At 38.2% G+C, this 19,536-nt stretch overlaps 2 protein-coding genes across 2 annotated transcripts; one reads left to right on the forward strand and one right to left on the reverse strand.

Moving 5' to 3' along the window:
* On the forward strand, positions 9,924-15,372 carry LOC109835753 (protein NRT1/ PTR FAMILY 5.8-like). The gene is made up of 5 exons (XM_020403765.1): positions 9,924-10,012; positions 11,986-12,208; positions 12,286-12,503; positions 13,932-14,416; positions 14,485-15,372. Exons 2-5 carry the CDS (start codon positions 12,151-12,153, stop codon positions 15,293-15,295), a joined length of 1,572 nt encoding a protein of 523 aa, XP_020259354.1. The 5' UTR covers positions 9,924-10,012; positions 11,986-12,150; the 3' UTR covers positions 15,296-15,372.
* LOC109835754 (putative pentatricopeptide repeat-containing protein At3g15200) lies at positions 16,479-18,867 on the reverse strand. The gene is made up of 2 exons (XM_020403766.1): positions 18,624-18,867; positions 16,479-18,378 (listed from the first exon to the last, which is right to left on the reverse strand). Exons 1-2 carry the CDS (start codon positions 18,673-18,675, stop codon positions 16,913-16,915), a joined length of 1,518 nt encoding a protein of 505 aa, XP_020259355.1. The 5' UTR covers positions 18,676-18,867; the 3' UTR covers positions 16,479-16,912.

Here is a 19,536-nt window from a genome sequence, read left to right on the forward strand (position 1 = left end):
TTTCTAATTCATATCTTGCCTTTGAGGGAAAGAAAAAGTATATTAAAGGATAGTTTGGATGGATGAGAAAATTCAGAAAAAGAAATTAAAACACCTGACACCGTATGTTGGGTGTCATATTTCCCAAAATAACATCTGATTCTTTAGTTTGATTCAACAACTATTTGAGGGAACCATTTTCATTTATGTTGTTCATATTAGTCTACTTTCTGAAAATCAGTTTCCAAGCTTAAAGCTCAGAAATGACACAGAAATCTGATGATTCAGAGTTAAGAACTAAAATGTTGGTTCTTTTCAAGCATAGTAGATACTTTTGACATTAACAAAATGAAAAAAAAAAGAATTTTCAAGCGTCCACTTGCCTACTTCACTCTTTCACATCAATTTTTTTTCCTATTCAAGTTTAACCAAACTAAAAAAATTAAAGAAAATTACTTATGATCCATATTTTTTGGCAAAATAAAAGCAAGAAATACTTTTTCATGAAAGTAAAGGAAACATTAAAAAGAGACGGAAACCTATTTCTTGAGAATTATAGATCAACGAAACTTAGCCCTAATGGCCTGTTTGGATGGAGGGTAGAGAAGGGAAGAATGGAAATTTTGGTTTACTTTTGTTTGGGAGTTCCATTTAAAAGGATAGAGGACAGGAATAAGGAGGAAAATTGAACTAAAATTTTAACCCTCAAATTGGGGGTTAAAGAAGGGGGAATTGAAGGATGGGAAAAAATTTTCACTTCTTCCCTTCCCTTAGTCATCTCTCAATCACACTTACTTTCTCTTCTTCCCTTCCCTTAGTCATCTCTCGAACACACCATAAGTGGAAGAAGAGGAAGATAGTTTTAAAATATAAGTGGATTTATACTGTTTTTGTAACAGCAAATGTTTTATAATGGAAAATAAACTGTTAAATCTGAAGGAATTTTCATAATAATTTCTCAAAAGGAAAAGGAAAATCGATGAGAGAAATAAGGCGGTTAATCGAGCTCCCCCCATTTCCCTTTTCCTCTCCTATCTCGTCCCCCCATCACCACTTCCACTCAAATTTCATGCGCAAGAATCTTCTCTCTCGCAGAACCAAGTGAGCCAAATCCCACCCTTTTCGTTTTTAAAACTTTTAATTTCTTGGTTCTTACGATAACTAGAAATCCCATTTGGGTTTTTGTATGTAGCTTGCTTCGTTTATTCTTGTTGCAAATTTGTTGGAGTTTTCTTGTGATTGCCAATTTGAGTAGTAGGGATGTAAGATTTGGGCAAAACCCAAGTGAGAATAAAATATGATCAGTGGTTGAATGGGTGTAGGTAATAATTTCAATTCTGCTGTTGGACGAATTTTACCTCCATTTTATTTGATGGATGAAAGGGAAAGTATCTGAATGAAGAAGCAATTACTAGATATTGACGTTATTGTGCCGATATAGAATGTTTTTAGTTTTCTGTCATCTTGTTTTTCTTCCCTTCTCCAAAAATAGAGTACTGAGTTTTTCCCCAGAAATTTAGGATTTTATTTCAGTATGTTGTTAATTTAGTGGCAAAATGTGGCGAAATTATATGGCAGAGTACAGTCTTTCTGTGTTATTGGATCCGCAGCCTACATGACATAGAACTAGGGACTTGTTAGAGGAATTTGCCTGGTCCAGTAGTTGTTGGCTAACGAAAAAAAAGAGGAAGAAGAAAGAAAAGGGATAGCATAAAATAGTCGAAAATTCAGATGCAATTTTAATGTTGCAAAACTACGAGGAGGTGTATTGCTAAGATCGCTTAAGATATGTTTATAGTCACAATGAACCAACACCTGTATCTAGACAGCTCCTTAATTGTGGAAAATCTTTGGTTCACTTAGAAGATTTTTATTCACTTAAAATTACCTTGAAATATGTAGGATTGAATGATTGTATCTCATAATTACATTCACATACCATATTTTTGATGTATGCACGTTCATCATCCTGAATGCATTATTGCGTCATGATATCATATATGAACTGGATGTACGAAGAAGTGCCAATCTTTTTCGCCTTCACGGTCCAGGGTTGAAGGTCATGGCCAGATCTATGTTGATTGATTTATTTATTTAGCTTGCATCATCTTTTTATTCTTCACCTTTTCAGCTCAGGTCTGTAAATGGAGTTTCGTAGTAGAGCTGAATTAGAAGTGATGGATTATATAGCACTTCTTTGGGAACAATTCTATGTTGCTGAAGCAATGCTCGACTTAGAGAAGAGGATCACAGAGCTTAAAGGGGATATATCCGTTGCCTCTGCTCAATTGCAGGAAGCCAAAAGGAGACGTAATACCATTGTGTTTCCATTCGAGGATGCATCAAGAAGAGAAAACCCTATTCTGAAGGGTCTAAGGCAAAATCTCTTTCAGAAATATGAAGATGTGAAAAATCTTGAAAATGCTTTAGCAGCAATCCAGGAATATTCTGACCTAGTCAACTCCTTTACATGAAAAGGTGAGGACAATTTGTTCTGCTTGATTATAGTTGATTGTTATGTGTTTATGTGTATTATATTTGATGAATTTCTTAAAAGATGTTGCTTCATAAGAATCAGAGTCATAAGTCTAACTGGAAGTCAGTGTTGGTATTTCCTTTCCTCCTAAAAATTGGGTAAACTTCTTGCACGCTGTTCAGGCCTTGGCATTTCTCTTCCTTCTTAAAAAATGAGACCCTTTGGTAAAAATTATTCATTTTTTCTCAAATCAAAATATGCCACACTACTACACTAGCGGGTTTTGTGTCATGCAGTTTTGAATACATAGAACTAGAAACCACTCCCTGAATTCCATTAAGGAAAGGGTTTCGTTGAATAGGATCCTATCTAAAACCTCTATGGGGGTAGATGTTGAAGTTCAGAAAAATGGCAGAAAACAGTTTTTCAGGTTGTCCGGTCGACCGCGAGTCAGTTGCGGTCGACCGGAAACGTGCACGAGGTCCAGGATGATTTCTGGAGGTGAGACGGTCGACCGCACGAACCCTGTAATCGATTTCTTCTCGGGAGTTGGGTTCGGTCGATCGTAGCGGTCGACCGACAATGCCCTACAGGAATTTAGTGTTCTGTCGATTGCTGGGCGGTCGACTGCGTCGATTTTAGCGGTCGACCGCCAATCGGGTTTTGAGTTGGGTTTGGATTTCGAACCCGTTTCATTATGAGATGATATATAACCCTAAACCTGATTAATTATGGTTAAGTAAGGACGATTTGAGCAGTCTTTGAGAGAGGATTGTTGCATCCTTTGTGTTTGTGAGAGATCTAGAGAGCTTTGTTTGAGGTTTTTGGTGAGATTTGAAACCTTATTTGTAATTCTCTTTATCTCTAATAGTAAAAACTCCCCCCTCCTTGCCCAGTGGACGTAAACAACTTGTCGAACCACGTAAATTGGTTTGTCTTGCTGTGATTGTAAATTGTGCTTGTGTTTTGGTTATGATCTTTCTCGTTCTTGTTCATGCACTATTTGGCTTTCGAGTTCCGCTACGCACAACAAGTTGTATCAGAGCTACAAGTTTGGTTTGTGGTTTGTTCGAAGGATTATCTGTGGAATTCTTATTTGGAGAGTTAGATCTACAATATGGGAGAAGCAAGCACATCAGGGTGGTCTCTTACGAAGACGATACATAGTCTGGGCATCAATAACACTAAGATTGATGTTCCGAAGTTTAATGGCAAGATTAGTTTCGGTTTGTGGAGATGTCAGGTGATGGATGCGTTGGATGCACAGAATTTAAAGGTGACTCTTGAGTTACAAGAGAAATCTGAAGACATGGAGGACAAGGTTTGGAAGATGATGAATAATAGGGCTTGTGGAGTTATTCGCTTATGCTTGACGTTGGATCTTATTTATGATGTGATAAACGAGACATCGACGAAGATATTCTGGGAAACGCTCAATGAAAAGTATCTTACGAAGAGCATTGAGAATCGGCTTCATTTGAAAAAAATATTTTACCAGTTCAAGATGAAGAGAGGAGTTTCCATTAGGGAACATGTAAATAACTTCACGAAGTTACTTTCAGATATGGCCAATGTAGACATCATGATTGAGGATGAAAATAAGACGATGCTACTTTTGTGTTTGTTGCCAGAGGATGATTATAGTACGTTCGTTCTCACTATGATCAATGAAAGAACTACTATTAGTTATAAGGAGGTGACATCAGCGTTGGTGAATTATGAATTGAGGAAGAGTGATGGTGAACCCTCCGAGAAGACATCGAAAGATGCATTAACAGTTTGAGGTCGTAGTCCAAACCACCGTCAAATCACCCGCTCAAAATAGAAGAATAGAGGTGGCTATAAGAGTGTTGGTAGAAATTAATATCGTTTTTGTAAGGAAGAGAGACATTGGAAGATCGACTGTCCAAAGTTAAAGGACAAAGCTGGGAAGAACAAGAGGAAAACTGTACAAGCTTCATAAGTGAATGTCACAAAAGCTGTTGGCGAACATTCAGATTCAGATTCTTCAGGCTATTCGTTCCCTGCACTACCGTTGGTTTGCTATACCGACTCTACGGAGTGGATATTGGATTCGGGAGTCACATATCACATTTGTCCTAGGAGAGATTGGTTCTCCAGCTTTGAAGAGCTGAAAAGAGGGGATATCGTATTTATGGGTAATGATCATGTATGCTCTATTGGTGATATTGGTTCAGTCCGTATCAGGATGCATGACAGTGGTTAGGGAGTTGAAAGAAGTGAGGTTCGTGTCGCATTGGACGAAGAATATCATTTCATTTGGTACTTTGGAGGCAACATGTTATCGGGTGATCTTAGAGGATGCTACTGTGAAGGTCACGAAGGGTTTTATGGTGATGATGTGAGGTATCAGGGAAAATAACCTATACTACTTGAAGGGCAAGACAGTTACAGGGGGTCTGATAGCTTCTATCATTACAGAGGACACTACCAGCTTATGGCATATGCGTTTAGGATACACTGGTGATAAGTCCCTGCAGATATTGGCGAAACATGGGCTATTGAAAGGTACGAAAACTTACAAGATGGAGCTGTGTGAGCACTGTGTACTTGGGAAAAAGACTAGAGTGAAGTTCGACACCGCTATTCACAACACCTAAGGTATATTGGATTATATTCACACAGATGTTTGGGGTCCTTCCAATCATACATCACTTGGTGGGGCCAACTATTTTGTCATTTTCATTGATAACTATTACAGAAAAAATTAGGTATATACAATGAAGAATAAACATGAGGTCCTTGATATTTTTATGGAGTGAAAGAAGAAAGTGAAGCTGCAGACAGGTAGAAAGGTGAAGACTCTTCGTTCAGATAACGGTGGAGAGTATAAGAGTGATCTATTTCTGTAGTTTTTTCAGGATCACGACATTAGACGACACTTCACAATACGAGAGACACCGCAACAGAATGTGGTGGCTGAGAGATTGAACCGTACATTGTTGGAGAAGGTGTGATGTATGATAACACAAAATGGATTTCCTAGATCCTTTTGGACCAAGGTATTATTTTATACGAGTTATCTCGTCAATAGGTTGTCGTGCACTACGATACATGGGAAGACTCCTATAGAGCGATAGTCTGGTTCGGTGATTAGTGACTATAAGTCGCTTCAGATATTTGGGTGTCCTGCTTATTATCATGTCAATGATGAAAAATTAAATCCGAGGGCGGGGAAAGCTGTTTTTGTGGGATTTAAAGAAGGTGTTAAATGCTTCAAGTTATGTGATCCATAGGATAAGAAGATAGTCATTAGCAAAGATGTCACATTTGATGAAACGTACATGATGAGGCATCAAGTTCCTCAGCAGGTAGAGGAAGACCAGAATAGTAAGATATCACAGCAGGTGGAGGATAATGTGACTCAACCCATTCCAGATAGCATTGTATCCATTAAGGCTCCTACAGATGTGACCCTGGGAGGAGATGGGATGATAGTCAGGCATATAGAGGATACAATGATTAGTGAGACTTAGGAGCATGATCATGTTCAGGAGTCCATTGCAGCAAATAGTCCTAGAAAGATGATTCGTCGACCAGCTAGATACAATGGTATCATGGTTGCATATACTTTATCAGTGAAGGTCGTTGATGATATTGTTCATTCTACATTCAGGGAGGCAGAGTCTAGCTCTGATTCGATCAGGTGGAGGGAAGTTACGGAGGAGGAGATGTGATCTCTTCAGAAGAATGACACTTGAGAACTTGCAAAGCTATCTAAGGAAAAAAAAAAGCTATTGGTTGCAAGTGGGCATATGCGAAGAAAGATGGATCTTCTACTGGGGACATTAGGTACAAAGCTAGATTGGTTGCTAAGGGATATGCACAGTTTGAGGATGTTGATTACAACGAGGTATTTTCACCCATTGTAAAACATTCGTCGATTCAGATCTTATTGGCATTGGTGGCACAACTGGATTTATATTTAGCCTATATGGATGTTAAGACAACCTTTTTACACGGAGATTTAGATGAGAAGATCTACATGACACAACCCTTGGGATTCAAAACTGCAGGAAAAGAGGATTTGATGTGCAAACTGAAAAAATCTCTTTACGGATTGAAGCAATCGTCGCGACAATGGTATAAGAAATTCGACAGTTTTATGATTGGTTAAGGATACACGAGGAGCCCATATGACTCATGTGTTTACTTGCACAAGCTACAGGATGATGAGTACGTTTATTTGTTGTTATATGTTGATGATATGCTTATTGCTTTCAGGAATTCTTTGGCTATTCGAATGTTGAAAAAAGAGCTGTCATCCGAGTTTGAGATGAAGAATCTTGGAGAAGCTAAGAAGATATTGGGTATGGAGATCGAGAGAGACAGGGTAAAGGGAAGATTGAAGCTTACACAGGGGAGTAACTTGCAGAAGATGTTGAAAAAATTTAGCTTTGATGGCAATTCAAAGGTTGTGAGTACTCTATTGGCTCCCCACTTCAAGCTTTCAGCTTTGATGTCACCTGTTTCGGTTGATGATAGAGATTATATGTCAAAGGTTTCATATGTCAGTGCGGTGAATAGCTTGATGTATGCGATGGTGTGTACAAAGTCAGATTTGTCACAGACCGTGAGCATGATATTGAGGGTCATTGGGAGGTCGTGAAGTGGATTCTACGGTATATTAAAGGCACCGTGGATTCAGATTATGCGGGGGATCTTGACAAACACCGGTCTACTTTAGGATATGTGTTTACATTGGTAGGAGTACCGGTATGTTGGAGATGTACATTTCAGTCTACAGTGACTCTCTCTACTACAGATGTGGAGTATATGGCGGTGACTGAAGCTGTTAATGAGGTTTTGTGGTTGCATGGATTGTTAGAGGATTTGGGGATTGCACAGGAGACCATTCGGGTGTATTACGATAGCATGTCGGCTATCTACAAAGAACCAGGTTTATCATGCACGCACGAAACATATTGATGTCAGATTTTACTTTGTTCGTGATGTTTTGGATGATAAAGACGTCATAGTGGAGAAGATCCACATGAAGGACAACCCTGCGGATATGTTGACCAAAGTTGTTTCAGGTATGAAATTTGGTCATTATTTGAAGCTATTGAACATTCTTCAATGTTGAGGGCCTTTGGATGCAATTTGGGTGAACTACGTTCGACTTGATTTCTTAGATAAGAGGATACGTAGACAGTCTTTTCGATGCAGCCGGTTGGATTTGTTGATTTCGAGGGGGACGGGAGAGATTGTTTGAGCTCTCGTTCGGGTTTCCGACTTGTTGTAGATTGAGTCCGTTGTCGAGGATTTATTCCACTTCGTACTGGACGCAACAAGTGAGATATTTGGATGTTTTGTGTCGGCTAAGTTTTGGGAGAAATTTCATCGAGGTGGAGATTTGTTGAAGTTCAGAAAAATGGTAAAAAATAGTTTTTCAGGTTGTCCGGTCGACGGCGAGTCAGCTGCAGTCGACCGGAAACGTGCACGAGGTCCAGGATGATTTGTGGAGGTGAGGCGGTCGACGCCGGCTTGCCCGCGCGTCGAGTCGCCACGCAACCCCTGCTTTAATCGATTTCTTCTCTGGAGTTGGGTTCGGTCGACTGTGGTGGTCGACTGGTAATACCCTGTAGGAATTTAGTGTTCTGTCGATTGCTGGGCGGTCGACCGCGTCGGTTTTGGCGGTCGACCGCCAATCGGGTTTTGAGTTGAGTTTGGATTTCGGACCCGTTTCGTTATGAGCTGATATATAACCCAAAACCTGATTAATTAGGGTTAACAAAGGATGATTTGAGCCGTCTTCGAGAGAGGATTGTTGCATCCTTTTTAGGAGGATTTGTGAGAGATCTAGAGAGCTTTGTTTGAGGGTTTTTGGTGAGATTTGAAACTCTATTTGTAATTTTCTTTATCTCTAATAGTAAAAACTCCCCCCTCCTTGCCCCGTGGACGTAGACAACTTGCCGAACCACGTAAATTGATTTGTCTTGCTGTGATTGTGATTTGTGCTTGGGTTTTGGTTGTGATCTTTCTCGTTCTTGTTCGTGCACTATTTGGCTTTTGAGTTCACTATTTGGCTTTCGAGTTCCGCTGCGCACAACTAGATACAGGTCAGTCAGTTTATATGAAGGTCAAGTCCATTAAATTTGTAGGTCCACAGGAGATATTGTTTTTATCCATTGCCACTTTTATATCATTTTGTTGGACTTTCTGGCTTGTGAATTTTTGTAAATTCGCTTGCTGATTCAACTGCAACCTGGTTCAGAAAAGGAGGAGGAAAAAAACCCCATTTAAATGTGGAAGGTGGTGCTTGTATGATAATTTGATCTCTTATTCTTAGGAGGATATGATTCAAGTGTTTGCCATTGTTCACTTTATTGACATTGTTACATAGTCCTTACCTAGACCTTTTATCATAATGTCATTTCTTCCTGTGTTACTGTACATGACCATCTTTCTTTTTCTTTTTCTTTTTCTTTTCCTGTTGAGAAACGTCACCAGACTTGCTCGTATTGCTGCCCAGTAATTGAAGGGTCACGGCTAGAGAACTTCCTTTAATCAGCATCAACTTTGCTATCTTCATCTATTGGAGGTTGCAGCTTCATACAAGACAGCAGTTTCCTAGAAGAGCTGAGCTAGAGATGATGGAACCTTTTACACTTCTTTGGGAAAAGATGCTGTCAAATTAGATGAAGGATTCTGGATTTTAAAGGAGACGATTCTCCTGATTCTACTCAATGACAATACCCCAGAGGTACTTTGTTCGTTGTTTCCGCTTTCAAGGATATGCCAAAGGGTTATTGCAGATACACCTTCTATGATGGTGTAGACAACTTATATAACTTATACCTCGTAAGCTATTCATAACATTCACACCCATGAATCTCAAATGGTATTACTTTCGACCCTCTGTTTGGAAGATAATTTATTCGGTTTTATTAGTCAAACTGAGTGCAAAAGGTTATTTATTGTCACATGACTCCCATGCGACATCTCAACCAAACAGGGAGAAATACCCATCATCTGAAGATGTTAGTGCTAATATGATATTCGTAGAGTATCTGTGGTTATACCCACATAGTACAAGGGTGCATCCGCAATTAATCATGAACAAAAAAGAGAGGACTTGGACAAAGTCTTGCTGAGAATTACGAAAGATGTGAGAAATGCTGAAAGTACTTCGATTGCAATTCGCGAATGCCTTCCACGAGGATAAAAGCAATGTTTTCTGCTTGACTTGTTCAAGTTGTTATGTATATATTGTCGACAGCTTTGCATCCTGGTTTTGCTTCATATGGATAAACTGTCATCAAAATGTAACTCCCTGAGGACTCTCCTTTTATCTTGAAAGACTACTTGATGTTTCTGAACATTTGTTCATAATTTTGCTTGTACCAGAACGCACTGTGCTAATGATGAACGAATGGTTTAATGTTGTCACTGATGGATGCAGTATCCTGTAACTTCTTTGATCATGTTCTTCTATCGGTTTGTTGGTTCGAAGCCCAACCATAGCCTGCCGTGCTCTTATACTCGTAGCTTTGTATCAAGCCCTCATCCATGAGATTTATCTGCAGATTACAGGTAAAATAGCGACGCGAGCCATGGATTTTTTTTTAAGTAAATAAGAAGACTTGCAAAAGATCCATATATATAACAAGTCTTATGAACCGCAAATTAATTGGACGGTTAGTCCTTGTGAGAGATGTTGTAGAAATTACGTAGTCAAACATTTTAGGATGGGAAATTGTGTACCTCCAACCAAATAATCTAAAAATAGACTTTTAGTACTTTTGAGGGAAATATTGCGAAAAAAAGGTCAGCTGATCTTACAGACATGAGCAATTTTAAGAGGCAATCGACTTCTCTTTTCTCTTTCATTTGATTATGACATCATGGTGATATCATCTCTCTCGTGTCATCGCCAACCGAAAGAAGGCAGGATTCAAGTTGTGCTAGTTGTCTAGTGTGCTGCTGCCACGCAAAATGTTTGCTTATCCTCGACGAAAGTTCTATCATGCCTACGGGTCATCCACCCCTCGTGCTTACAGTTTCAGTGCTGCACATAATATATCAGCATAAAGAGGAAAGAGGATAAGAGGGTAGAGCCTAAAAAACTCTACTTACATCAAGTGAACTCCACATAGACAAGCAACAAAGCAGAAGATGGCAAGCAAATATTCTGACTGAAATCTAAATTTTGATTCCACGTAGTTCTTGTGTCATCATAAGTATCCGTCGTTACATCAAAATCCCAAAGTTCTGTGAGAATGGCATTTAGAAACCGTCAACATCGTCTTTCTTATAATTAATAATCTAGTTCTGTGAAAAAGAAACGTCTTAATCTCAATTGGCATGTTTTCTTGATTAAAAGAACTGATAATTATCGATAACTACTAATTAACTATTTAAGTGTAGTTTGTTACCAGGCAAAACTCCATTATAAACAACATCAGTCGTGTCCCGTGAAAGCGATAGAAGGTGAATTCGCAAATAATAGATTAAAAAAGAATCATCGTCATGGAGAAATTCATCAAATTGGCCGGCAGCATTTTGCAGAGAAGTTCCTATATTATTATTTTTTTAAAGCAAATAATTATTACAGTGATCCTCAACGTCTGGATGCCCCCAGGAGCTAGCAATTCTCTCTCTTCTCTCCGTAACAACAAGTCTACAGTATCTAGTTAAGATGTGTGACAAACTCAATGAAATGACTCGTCTTAAATTTTTGGGCAAGTAATAAGGACATCAAATTTACGTTCTTTTTCTTGTTAGTAAAACCCAGAAATGTTTATAATTAACCATGGAAAAATCATATATAAATAGTTAATTTGAAAATTACTAAATATATAAGCTTAAATAAGTTTAACATATAATCTACAGATGTAAATACATCCTAATACCACCATCAGCTCACAGTGCACCAAGCATAAGGAATTTGGAGGATGAGCAAAAGAATAAGAGTGAGACATGTGGAAGTTGCGATGGAGCATCAAAATCTATTATGTTACAAGACTCTGAATAGAGCATATATATGTTGGAGAAGGTATATCCATGATCAAATATATGGTATCTATTTGAGGAGATGACATTCACTGACACATTAAGTGTTAATAAGATGTCGGTTTTGATGCTATATAGTGGATAAGTTAACGTAGGAGATAGTCCTAAACAAAACTGAATGGATGAATATGATTCATGTCGCCGATCGTGAAAATCTGGAATTAAGGCATTGATGTTGTTGTAGGAAGTATCATACCTCATGAGCTAAGCTCACTAAAAGTATGTAAATACATCTTGATATGTTTCAAAGTGTAATGAGAGTATCAATGGCAACACTAAGATTCCTGTAAAAGAAAAGCATATAGGGCCAAAGAATGCATGTATCCACCACTGTTATTTTCTGTTTCGTATCTATGATTCTCCGTCTATGGGATACCACCAAATTGAAAAGGACTAGCCTCTTTCCTTGTTTACTCAGTAGCTTACAGTAACTATTCCCTAATAATCCAAAGCCTTCTCTAATTATGTTTCTTTCAATTATTATATTTTGGCAGAGGACATCACAGGCCACTAAGGATAATGCACCATGAAACATGATGTGCTAATCCTGCAGTCACATACTTTTATGAAAAGCACCTTTTGCGTATAACTCTGGTGTGGGTATTGTTTTTGGTTGCTTGAATTGCAATTGGCATAGCACTAAAATTTTCTCTCTTACAATGGATGTAGAAGAAAAGAGATCAACAAGCCTTAGCAAGTCAAGTATTCTCATCATAGGTACATGTCTCTATATGTCGCTATATCTCTAATCAAACTGAGTTATTGAATCAGCTAAGATTGTTTTTGTGTTGCAGTTGTGGCAAGTGTGGAGAGATTTGCATATAAGGGAGTAGCTTCAAACATGGTAACTTACTTGACTGATGTGGTGAAGTTGAGCACATCTTCAGCTGCGAAGAGTGTCAGCAGTTGGAGCGGAGTAACGTTGATGCTTCCCCTTATAAGTGCAGTGCTCACTGATTCTTACTGGAATCGATATTCTGCTATTGTAGCATCGTCCATGCTCTATATTGGGGTAAGTTTCTCCATCCATCAATGTGAGTTGTAGAATATACAGAGTGTGATCCTCTTGCAACAATAGCGGGAGTTCAATGATCATATATTTCTCTAGTGTTCTTACACTCTTGAACAATTTGAGATCACATTCTTTTGCACTATTGTTTCAATCCACTTCCAACATCAACTGTAGTACTTCAACACTCTTGACTTCAGAACTACTTGTCAGGTAAATAATGAGATTATGTCGTCCTTTCATGCTATTTTCAGAATCAATTTAGAGATGGAATCAACCTTTTCTGTATGATTGTACAATTATCTTCCTTCTCGTATACACATCTTACACCAGAATAGATGGCCAACTTGAAACAGCATGCACCAGCTTGATTCTGAAAGCTTTATTAGTCTATCATCTTATAATTTTCCTACCTCCTACTTTGCGTATATCCCGTATCTATTATGCTTTAGTTAATAAATTCTCTGGATATCTTATTGTTACTCAAAAAAGAAAAAGAGTTTACAATGAGCATCCATGATAGATCAAGTATAAATTTTCAATTCCTGTAGCTAAGTTACTATATCTAACACAATGTTGAAAATAACAATTATGCGTTACGTAATGCTATACCTTCTGTTATGGGTTAAGGGGAAAAACCATAATGCATAATGTAGGTTATTTTGTTTATTAATTATTTAGATATTTTATTCATATAATCTATTAGTAATGACTTTAATAATTAGTATCATAAAAATTTTAAGACATGAAGGAGAACTGGAAGAGTTGCATGATTAATGATTTAGAAGGCTTTATCTTCTTCATATAAAGGAGTTAGGATTTAGAAGCTGGAGAGGCGTTGGAGGTAAAGATGAGATTAAGATTTTTTTTCATTGGCGAGAGGAGATATGGGAGCCAAGGAGGGACTAAAAAGGAGCCTTGTCGTAGGTGAAGATAGAGGACGAGAAGACCCTTGTCGGCGGCGAGAGGCTTCGTCTTCGTCAAAGGCGTGAGAGGAAGAATAGATTGATAGGTTTCTTCATTGAAGGAGGGAGAGGAGGTGGAGAGGTAGGAGATGAGGGAGGCGCTGGGGATGCGGTTAGAAGATTGCTAGGGTTTTTCACATGAATGAAATTGGATTTTGAGGATTTAATAGGGAACTTATTTTGATTAGCATGATACTGATTTGAATAGTGGAGATATCGCCATGCATCTCAATCTGATCATCAAAATTGCTAAAAATGCTTCACAAAACACAGATAATATGTGTTTTTTAGTGTTATTTTCGCATTAAATGCAATATGGGTTTTCTGCTTGAGTCTTGTAATACTTTGGCTCTGTTAGGTGTTGAAATAGGTGTTTTTCTACGTTGTTCTAACATTGTGAATCAACAAGAAGTCTTCTCTCATTAAATATTAGTGGTTTCTGATCTTTTTCTTGTTCTTTCTCTAGGGACTTCTGGGATTGACACTATGGACAATACTATTTTCACACATGCCAACCTCTTCCCTGTTTATCCCTCTCTACTTGATTTCTGTAGGCCAAGCTGGTTACAATCCATCATTGCAAGCATTTGGTGCAGATCAATTGGAGTTAGATGATGATCACCATGAGGAAAGCAAAACCAGCAGAAAGAAGAGCTTGTTCTTTCAATGGTGGTACTTTGGCCTTTGCAGTGGTAGCCTCTCAGGGAACTCCCTCATGTCTTATATCCAAGATACCATAGGTTGGGGATTGGGGTTTGCTATCCCTACCAGCGCAATGATTTTATCCGTGATATGCTTCTTATCTTGTGCACGTTTCTATGTATATAAGAAGCATCTCAATGTTAGCAGTCCATCTAATCAAAACATCGTCCAAGCTACAAGGGTTGCTATAAAGAATATCATTAATCTAAAGCTAGGCTTACGACCAAGAGATGACCTACACGAACTAGAGTAAGTTGTTTGAGCTTTACTTTCGATGATGTACAATGGTTATTGATATGTGATTGTATGTAATGTAGGTTACAAGAGAAACCTCTGAAGGATGATTTCAATGCTTCAAAAAACAGCGACACAAACTTCAAAGAGAATGATGAAACATTCACTGTTGCTAAAAAGATGCTGAGGCTTTTCCCTATTTGGATAATGCTCCTAATGTTTGGAGTTATCTTTCAACAACCACTAACCTTCTTCACAAAGCAAGGCATGGCAATGAAGCACACATTCAGAAGCAGCTTTGTGATCCCTCCAGCGACACTACAGAGTGCGATAACTCTTTCCGTTATATTGCTTATGCCATTATATGATAAGCTTATAAGTCCCATACTAAGTTTGATAACCCGCAGTGAGAGAGGCATCAGTGTTCTCCAAAGAATGGGGATTGGCATGGTACTCTCCATTCTCGCCATGATTGTTGCTGCAATTGTAGAGACAAAGAGGTTAGAATTTAGTAAGAAAGAACCCGAACATGAAATATTAAGCATCTTCTGGTTGTTACCTCAATATATTCTCGTAGGGATCTCTGATGTATTTACGGTAGTAGGAATGCAAGAGTTCTTCTATACAGAAGTACCTTCGACAATGAGAACTATCGGTATAGCGCTGTATCTCAGTGTATTTGGAGTGGGAAGCCTCCTAAGTGCGTTACTAATCTCAGTGGTTGAGATGTTCACTGGTACAGATAATAGTTGGTTCTCTGATGATATGAGTGAAGCTAGGCTGGATAAATACTACTGGTTTTTGGCTCTGTTGGCTCTTATTAGCTTCCTCACATTTGTAAAGTTGTCTAGGAATTATGATCATTCCAATGCTTCTACTAGTGACGGCCAATGACGAAGCATTGTTGATAGAGTTCAAATAGTACAGAGAGCTTTAAGTGTGTTACAATTTGATAAGTTTTTTATCTTAAAGAATTGAGCTCAGTCTGTAAAATGTTTATCAAAACTTACTAATTTCTCCCTACACTTACATGACTGCCATTATACCGATTCTATAATCTTGAACATACATTCTTCTAGTTTCTTTATTACAAGGGGATGACATAACCAGCTTGGTTATGCCTACTCGCGAAAATGTCTATGTAATGAAATTGGATGGTCCTTTTCGTTCACCATGATCTATATATCTTGAGAGGTCTAGTAACAAAAAAATCAAGTATATTGAGTATATATTACTTGTGTATCAAATGATTGCAAAAATTAATGGTTTCCTAACAAAACAACAAAAGGCACCTATTGATATAATGGGTTGCATGCTAAGTGATGACATATGATGTAGGAGTTGGGTATAATCAAGCTAGTTATTTCCTAAGAGTATTAAAATCTCCATACACAGGCATGTGTATATACACACGCATAAATATGCGTGTGTATGTAGGTGGGTGGGCCAGGGGGGTGTACACACACGCATATACACACACATAAATATGCATGTGTTGGTGTGCGGGTGGGTGGGTGGGGTATGTGTGTACACATACATGCGTGTGTTGTGTGTGAGTGCATGTGAAAATAGAAGGACCGTTGCCAAAGTATAAAGTAACTAAAGAGATATTGCCATCAAGAGATGTAACCATAGTTTTCTTTAGATAAGGAGGGAAATAGGTACTGCTTATCCTTGGAAGGGCCAGGGGGGTGTACACACACGCATATACACACACATAAATATGCATGTGTTGGTGTGCGGGTGGGTGGGTGGGGTATGTGTGTACACATACATGCGTGTGTTGTGTGTGAGTGCATGTGAAAATAGAAGGACCGTTGCCAAAGTATAAAGTAACTAAAGAGATATTGCCATCAAGAGATGTAACCATAGTTTTCTTTAGATAAGGAGGGAAATAGGTACTGCTTATCCTTGGAATCATCTGATGACAGGTACCAAATTTATAATTGATTACAATAGGGCTTTCTTTTTGAGAAATGATCGCAGTAGATCTAACACAAAAAAGATAGTACTCGCTGTAACAGAATTGAAATAGAATACCAAATCAAAAATGAAAACAATATGAGAAGCAACAGCGAAAAAAAACGAATAATCCCATATTAATGTCCAGCTAAGCAGCTTAGGGCTAAAACAATAAAATCCAGCACCATGTTAGGAAAATATAGTCTCTTATCGTCTCAGAACGATAATTTAATAGAGCTCCAATCCTATGACACTGACTGCAAAAGTTGCCCTTCAGAGAACATAGCATCTCTTGTTCTAAGGACAAGAGGAAGAAAGTGTGCATCACAAGTTTTTTCACAGGGACATTGTAAATTTATATTAGAGTGATATACCAATGTGTCACCAAAATTGCACAGTGCAAAGGTAATGGAGCAATCACACTTGTTATTCACCCAACAGGGTTTACTACCAAGAGGAAAACGAAATAATTACACTTGACCAATTTTTGGCAGTCATGAAGGTCCTCATCTCCTCTCTTTTGCTGACACAGGAAGATGGGGTGATTCTTTACTTATCCCCTCTCTTTAAATGAATTGCCTTTATCAATAACCTAGTCCTCGGCTCCAGGACCATTCCTTTTGACTTCATCTTGCTGTAATATTCAAGAGCCTCATCTAGTTTACCTTGGCTGTGAAGCCCATGAATCATAATTGTGTATGAACGCTGGTCTGGACCCTGTCCATTTTTCTCCATTTCTGCCCACACAGACTTGATGCCTATGTGATATTTCCATCCTACATATAGGTTTAGTATAAGATTATAGATATCACTGTCAAGTTTGCATCCAGTTCTTTCCATCCTCCTCAATAAATTACCGACCTCTTCAGGCTTCTGCAGAGTTTTCAATATGTAACAGTAAGTTCTAGAATTCGGAGGACAGTTCTTCTGATCCATCTCGCTCAAAAGCTCGTATACTTTCTCCATTCTCCGAATCTTGCAAAGATGTTTTATGAGAGAGTTATAGGTTGCCACATCGGGGAGGCAACCTCGCTCGTTCATTTCCCCGAAAATCTCCAAAGCATTTGGAATCCTCTTTTTAAAACACAGTTGATCGATGATAGTATTACAGATTGTTACATCTGGGTCGCATCCTTTTTCCCACATGGAGGTAAATAATTTCACTGCAGTTTCTAGTTTTCCAGCCTTTGTCAAAGAATTAATGAAAATGCTGTAGGTGAACAAGTCCGGCTTGCACTTGGAAGAGATTATATCATTCCAAAACCTTTTGGCTTCATGTGAACTTCCCAATACACACCAACCATTTAAAATTATATTCCTACTCTTTATAACAGGAGGGAACTCATTTTGCTTCTGAATAAAGAGAGCTTCTGCCTCTTCAACATGTTTGAATCTACATAAAGACGTCAATAGTGTTTGGAATCCAATCAAATCGAGTTCAAGACCATAATCCTTCCTCTTATAAAATGAATCAATCGCTTCTTGTACCTTGTGCGCACCCGCATATCTATGCATCAGAATAGCAAAAGTCCTATTATTTATAACCGAACTTACTCTCTCTTTGGGTATTTCATCAAACAATTGCTGCATTAATTTGATCTGTTTCGTCCTACCGAGTATATCGAGCATTTCATTATAAGCCCTTGAGCCATGAGAATAGCCTTTCTGGGAAGAGGCCCAATTGAAGAAAGATAATGCAGGCCTCCAAGCTGAACGATGTCTACAAAGTACTTGAACAACTAAATCCTCATTTACTGACAGTGTAAACTGATCAAGGGCTTTCTCGAGTTGGCAATCATTTTCATGGTACTTCAGAATATCTTGGATCATAACAACATTGCTAGTATTCGAATCATTGTCAGATATAGAAGGACCATCAACTTCATTAGAATGTAGGTCACGGCGCGGAAAAGAGAAGAAGTGTGCTTCTTTCGATCGAAAACTGTTACTAATCAATTCAATCTGAGAACGTGACACGAACACTTTCACTGGAGTAGCAAACCTCTGATAAATATCTGAATCAAAGAGCACAAAAGGCCGTCTCTTTAGCATTTAATCAAACAGGTCTCCAACCTTTGAGCGTTCAAGCATTCAGGCAAGTTAAGGCTTAATTCAAGTAAATAAAAAAAATAGGTCGACATGATATGCATGAAAACTTTAACCCATGTTGAAATGGAGATAAATATTTGATCCCAAATCACCCAAAAAATTTAAATAAAAAAAAAAGAGAGAGAGTGAAAAGAGTGACGAGGGAACTTACAGGGAATGAAGAGAGAGGATGAACCCTTCGCTTTGGAGAGTCTTGAGATCATAGCAATATAAAATGTTGAGAGGGGAAAAAACTTAAATTTTACACGAATGATGTTTTTTTATTATTAGAAGTCAATTAAAATTCTCCGGAGTCGAGACGAGAGAAGACGAGGGATTTATACGGTGGGGATCCGGCTCTCGCGCCATAAAACCATAACTGGACTTTAATGAAGATTCTGGGCCATTATTAGTAGCCCAAAGGTTAATCTACAGCTGACTAGGTTCAGTAAGCCCAAAATCAGGAAAAAGTTTTTTAGATATTGGTCCCTTACATCTCTCGTATTTTGAATTTTGCCCTCACGTAATTGAAATTAATATAACGTCCCACGGTTCTTAAGTTACTGTGAATTGGTTCCTCAAATCACTGAAATTGGTATTAGGTCCCCAGTTCTCATAAATTGTTCCAAACTAATCTCTCTAACTGCTATCTCTACTCTTGACTGGAGCAGCTAATTTGAAGAATTGGGAGACCCAATAGCAACCTGGGACTAATTTCATAATAACCTCGGAAATGGCGATACCTAACAATTTCAATGTTTTGAGTGACTGATTTCAAAATAGGACAAATTTTTGAATTAGACCTACTCCAAAAAAAAATATATTAAAATAGACTTATTTTCAAAATATTTATCAAAATAGACTTAATTACTACCGCATTGGCTGAAAATATGTCAAAGTTTTGATAAATATTTTGGAAACTAGATCGATTTTGAAAAAAATCCGTAAACTCTATGTGATTGGGAATCCCGGAGAGTTTAACACATAGTTTAACTTCACAAGATTACTTCACAGGATTGCTAATCCCGTGGAATTCGAAATTTTTTTAATCAAAATCAACCTAATTTTGCTGACATCGCTGAAAT

Source organism: Asparagus officinalis, chromosome 3, assembly GCF_001876935.1.
Source record: "Asparagus officinalis chromosome 3, Aspof.V1, whole genome shotgun sequence".
NCBI lineage: Eukaryota > Viridiplantae > Streptophyta > Magnoliopsida > Asparagales > Asparagaceae > Asparagus > Asparagus officinalis.

Bases quoted from the DNA above. Each gene is read 5' to 3' on its own strand.
- LOC109835753 (XM_020403765.1), top strand. From the start codon at position 12,151: ATGGATGTAGAAGAAAAGAGATCAACAAGCCTTAGCAAGTCAAGTATT. The intron at 12,209-12,285 runs GTACATGTCTCT...TTTGTGTTGCAG, and splicing joins GTCAAGTATTCTCATCATAG to TTGTGGCAAGTGTGGAGAGA. The intron at 14,417-14,484 runs GTAAGTTGTTTG...TATGTAATGTAG, and splicing joins GATGACCTACACGAACTAGA to GTTACAAGAGAAACCTCTGA.
- LOC109835754 (XM_020403766.1), bottom strand. From the start codon at position 18,675: ATGATCTCAAGACTCTCCAAAGCGAAGGGTTCATCCTCTCTCTTCATT. The intron at 18,379-18,623 runs GTAAGTTCCCTC...TCTTTGATTCAG, and splicing joins ATCCTCTCTCTTCATTCCCT to ATATTTATCAGAGGTTTGCT.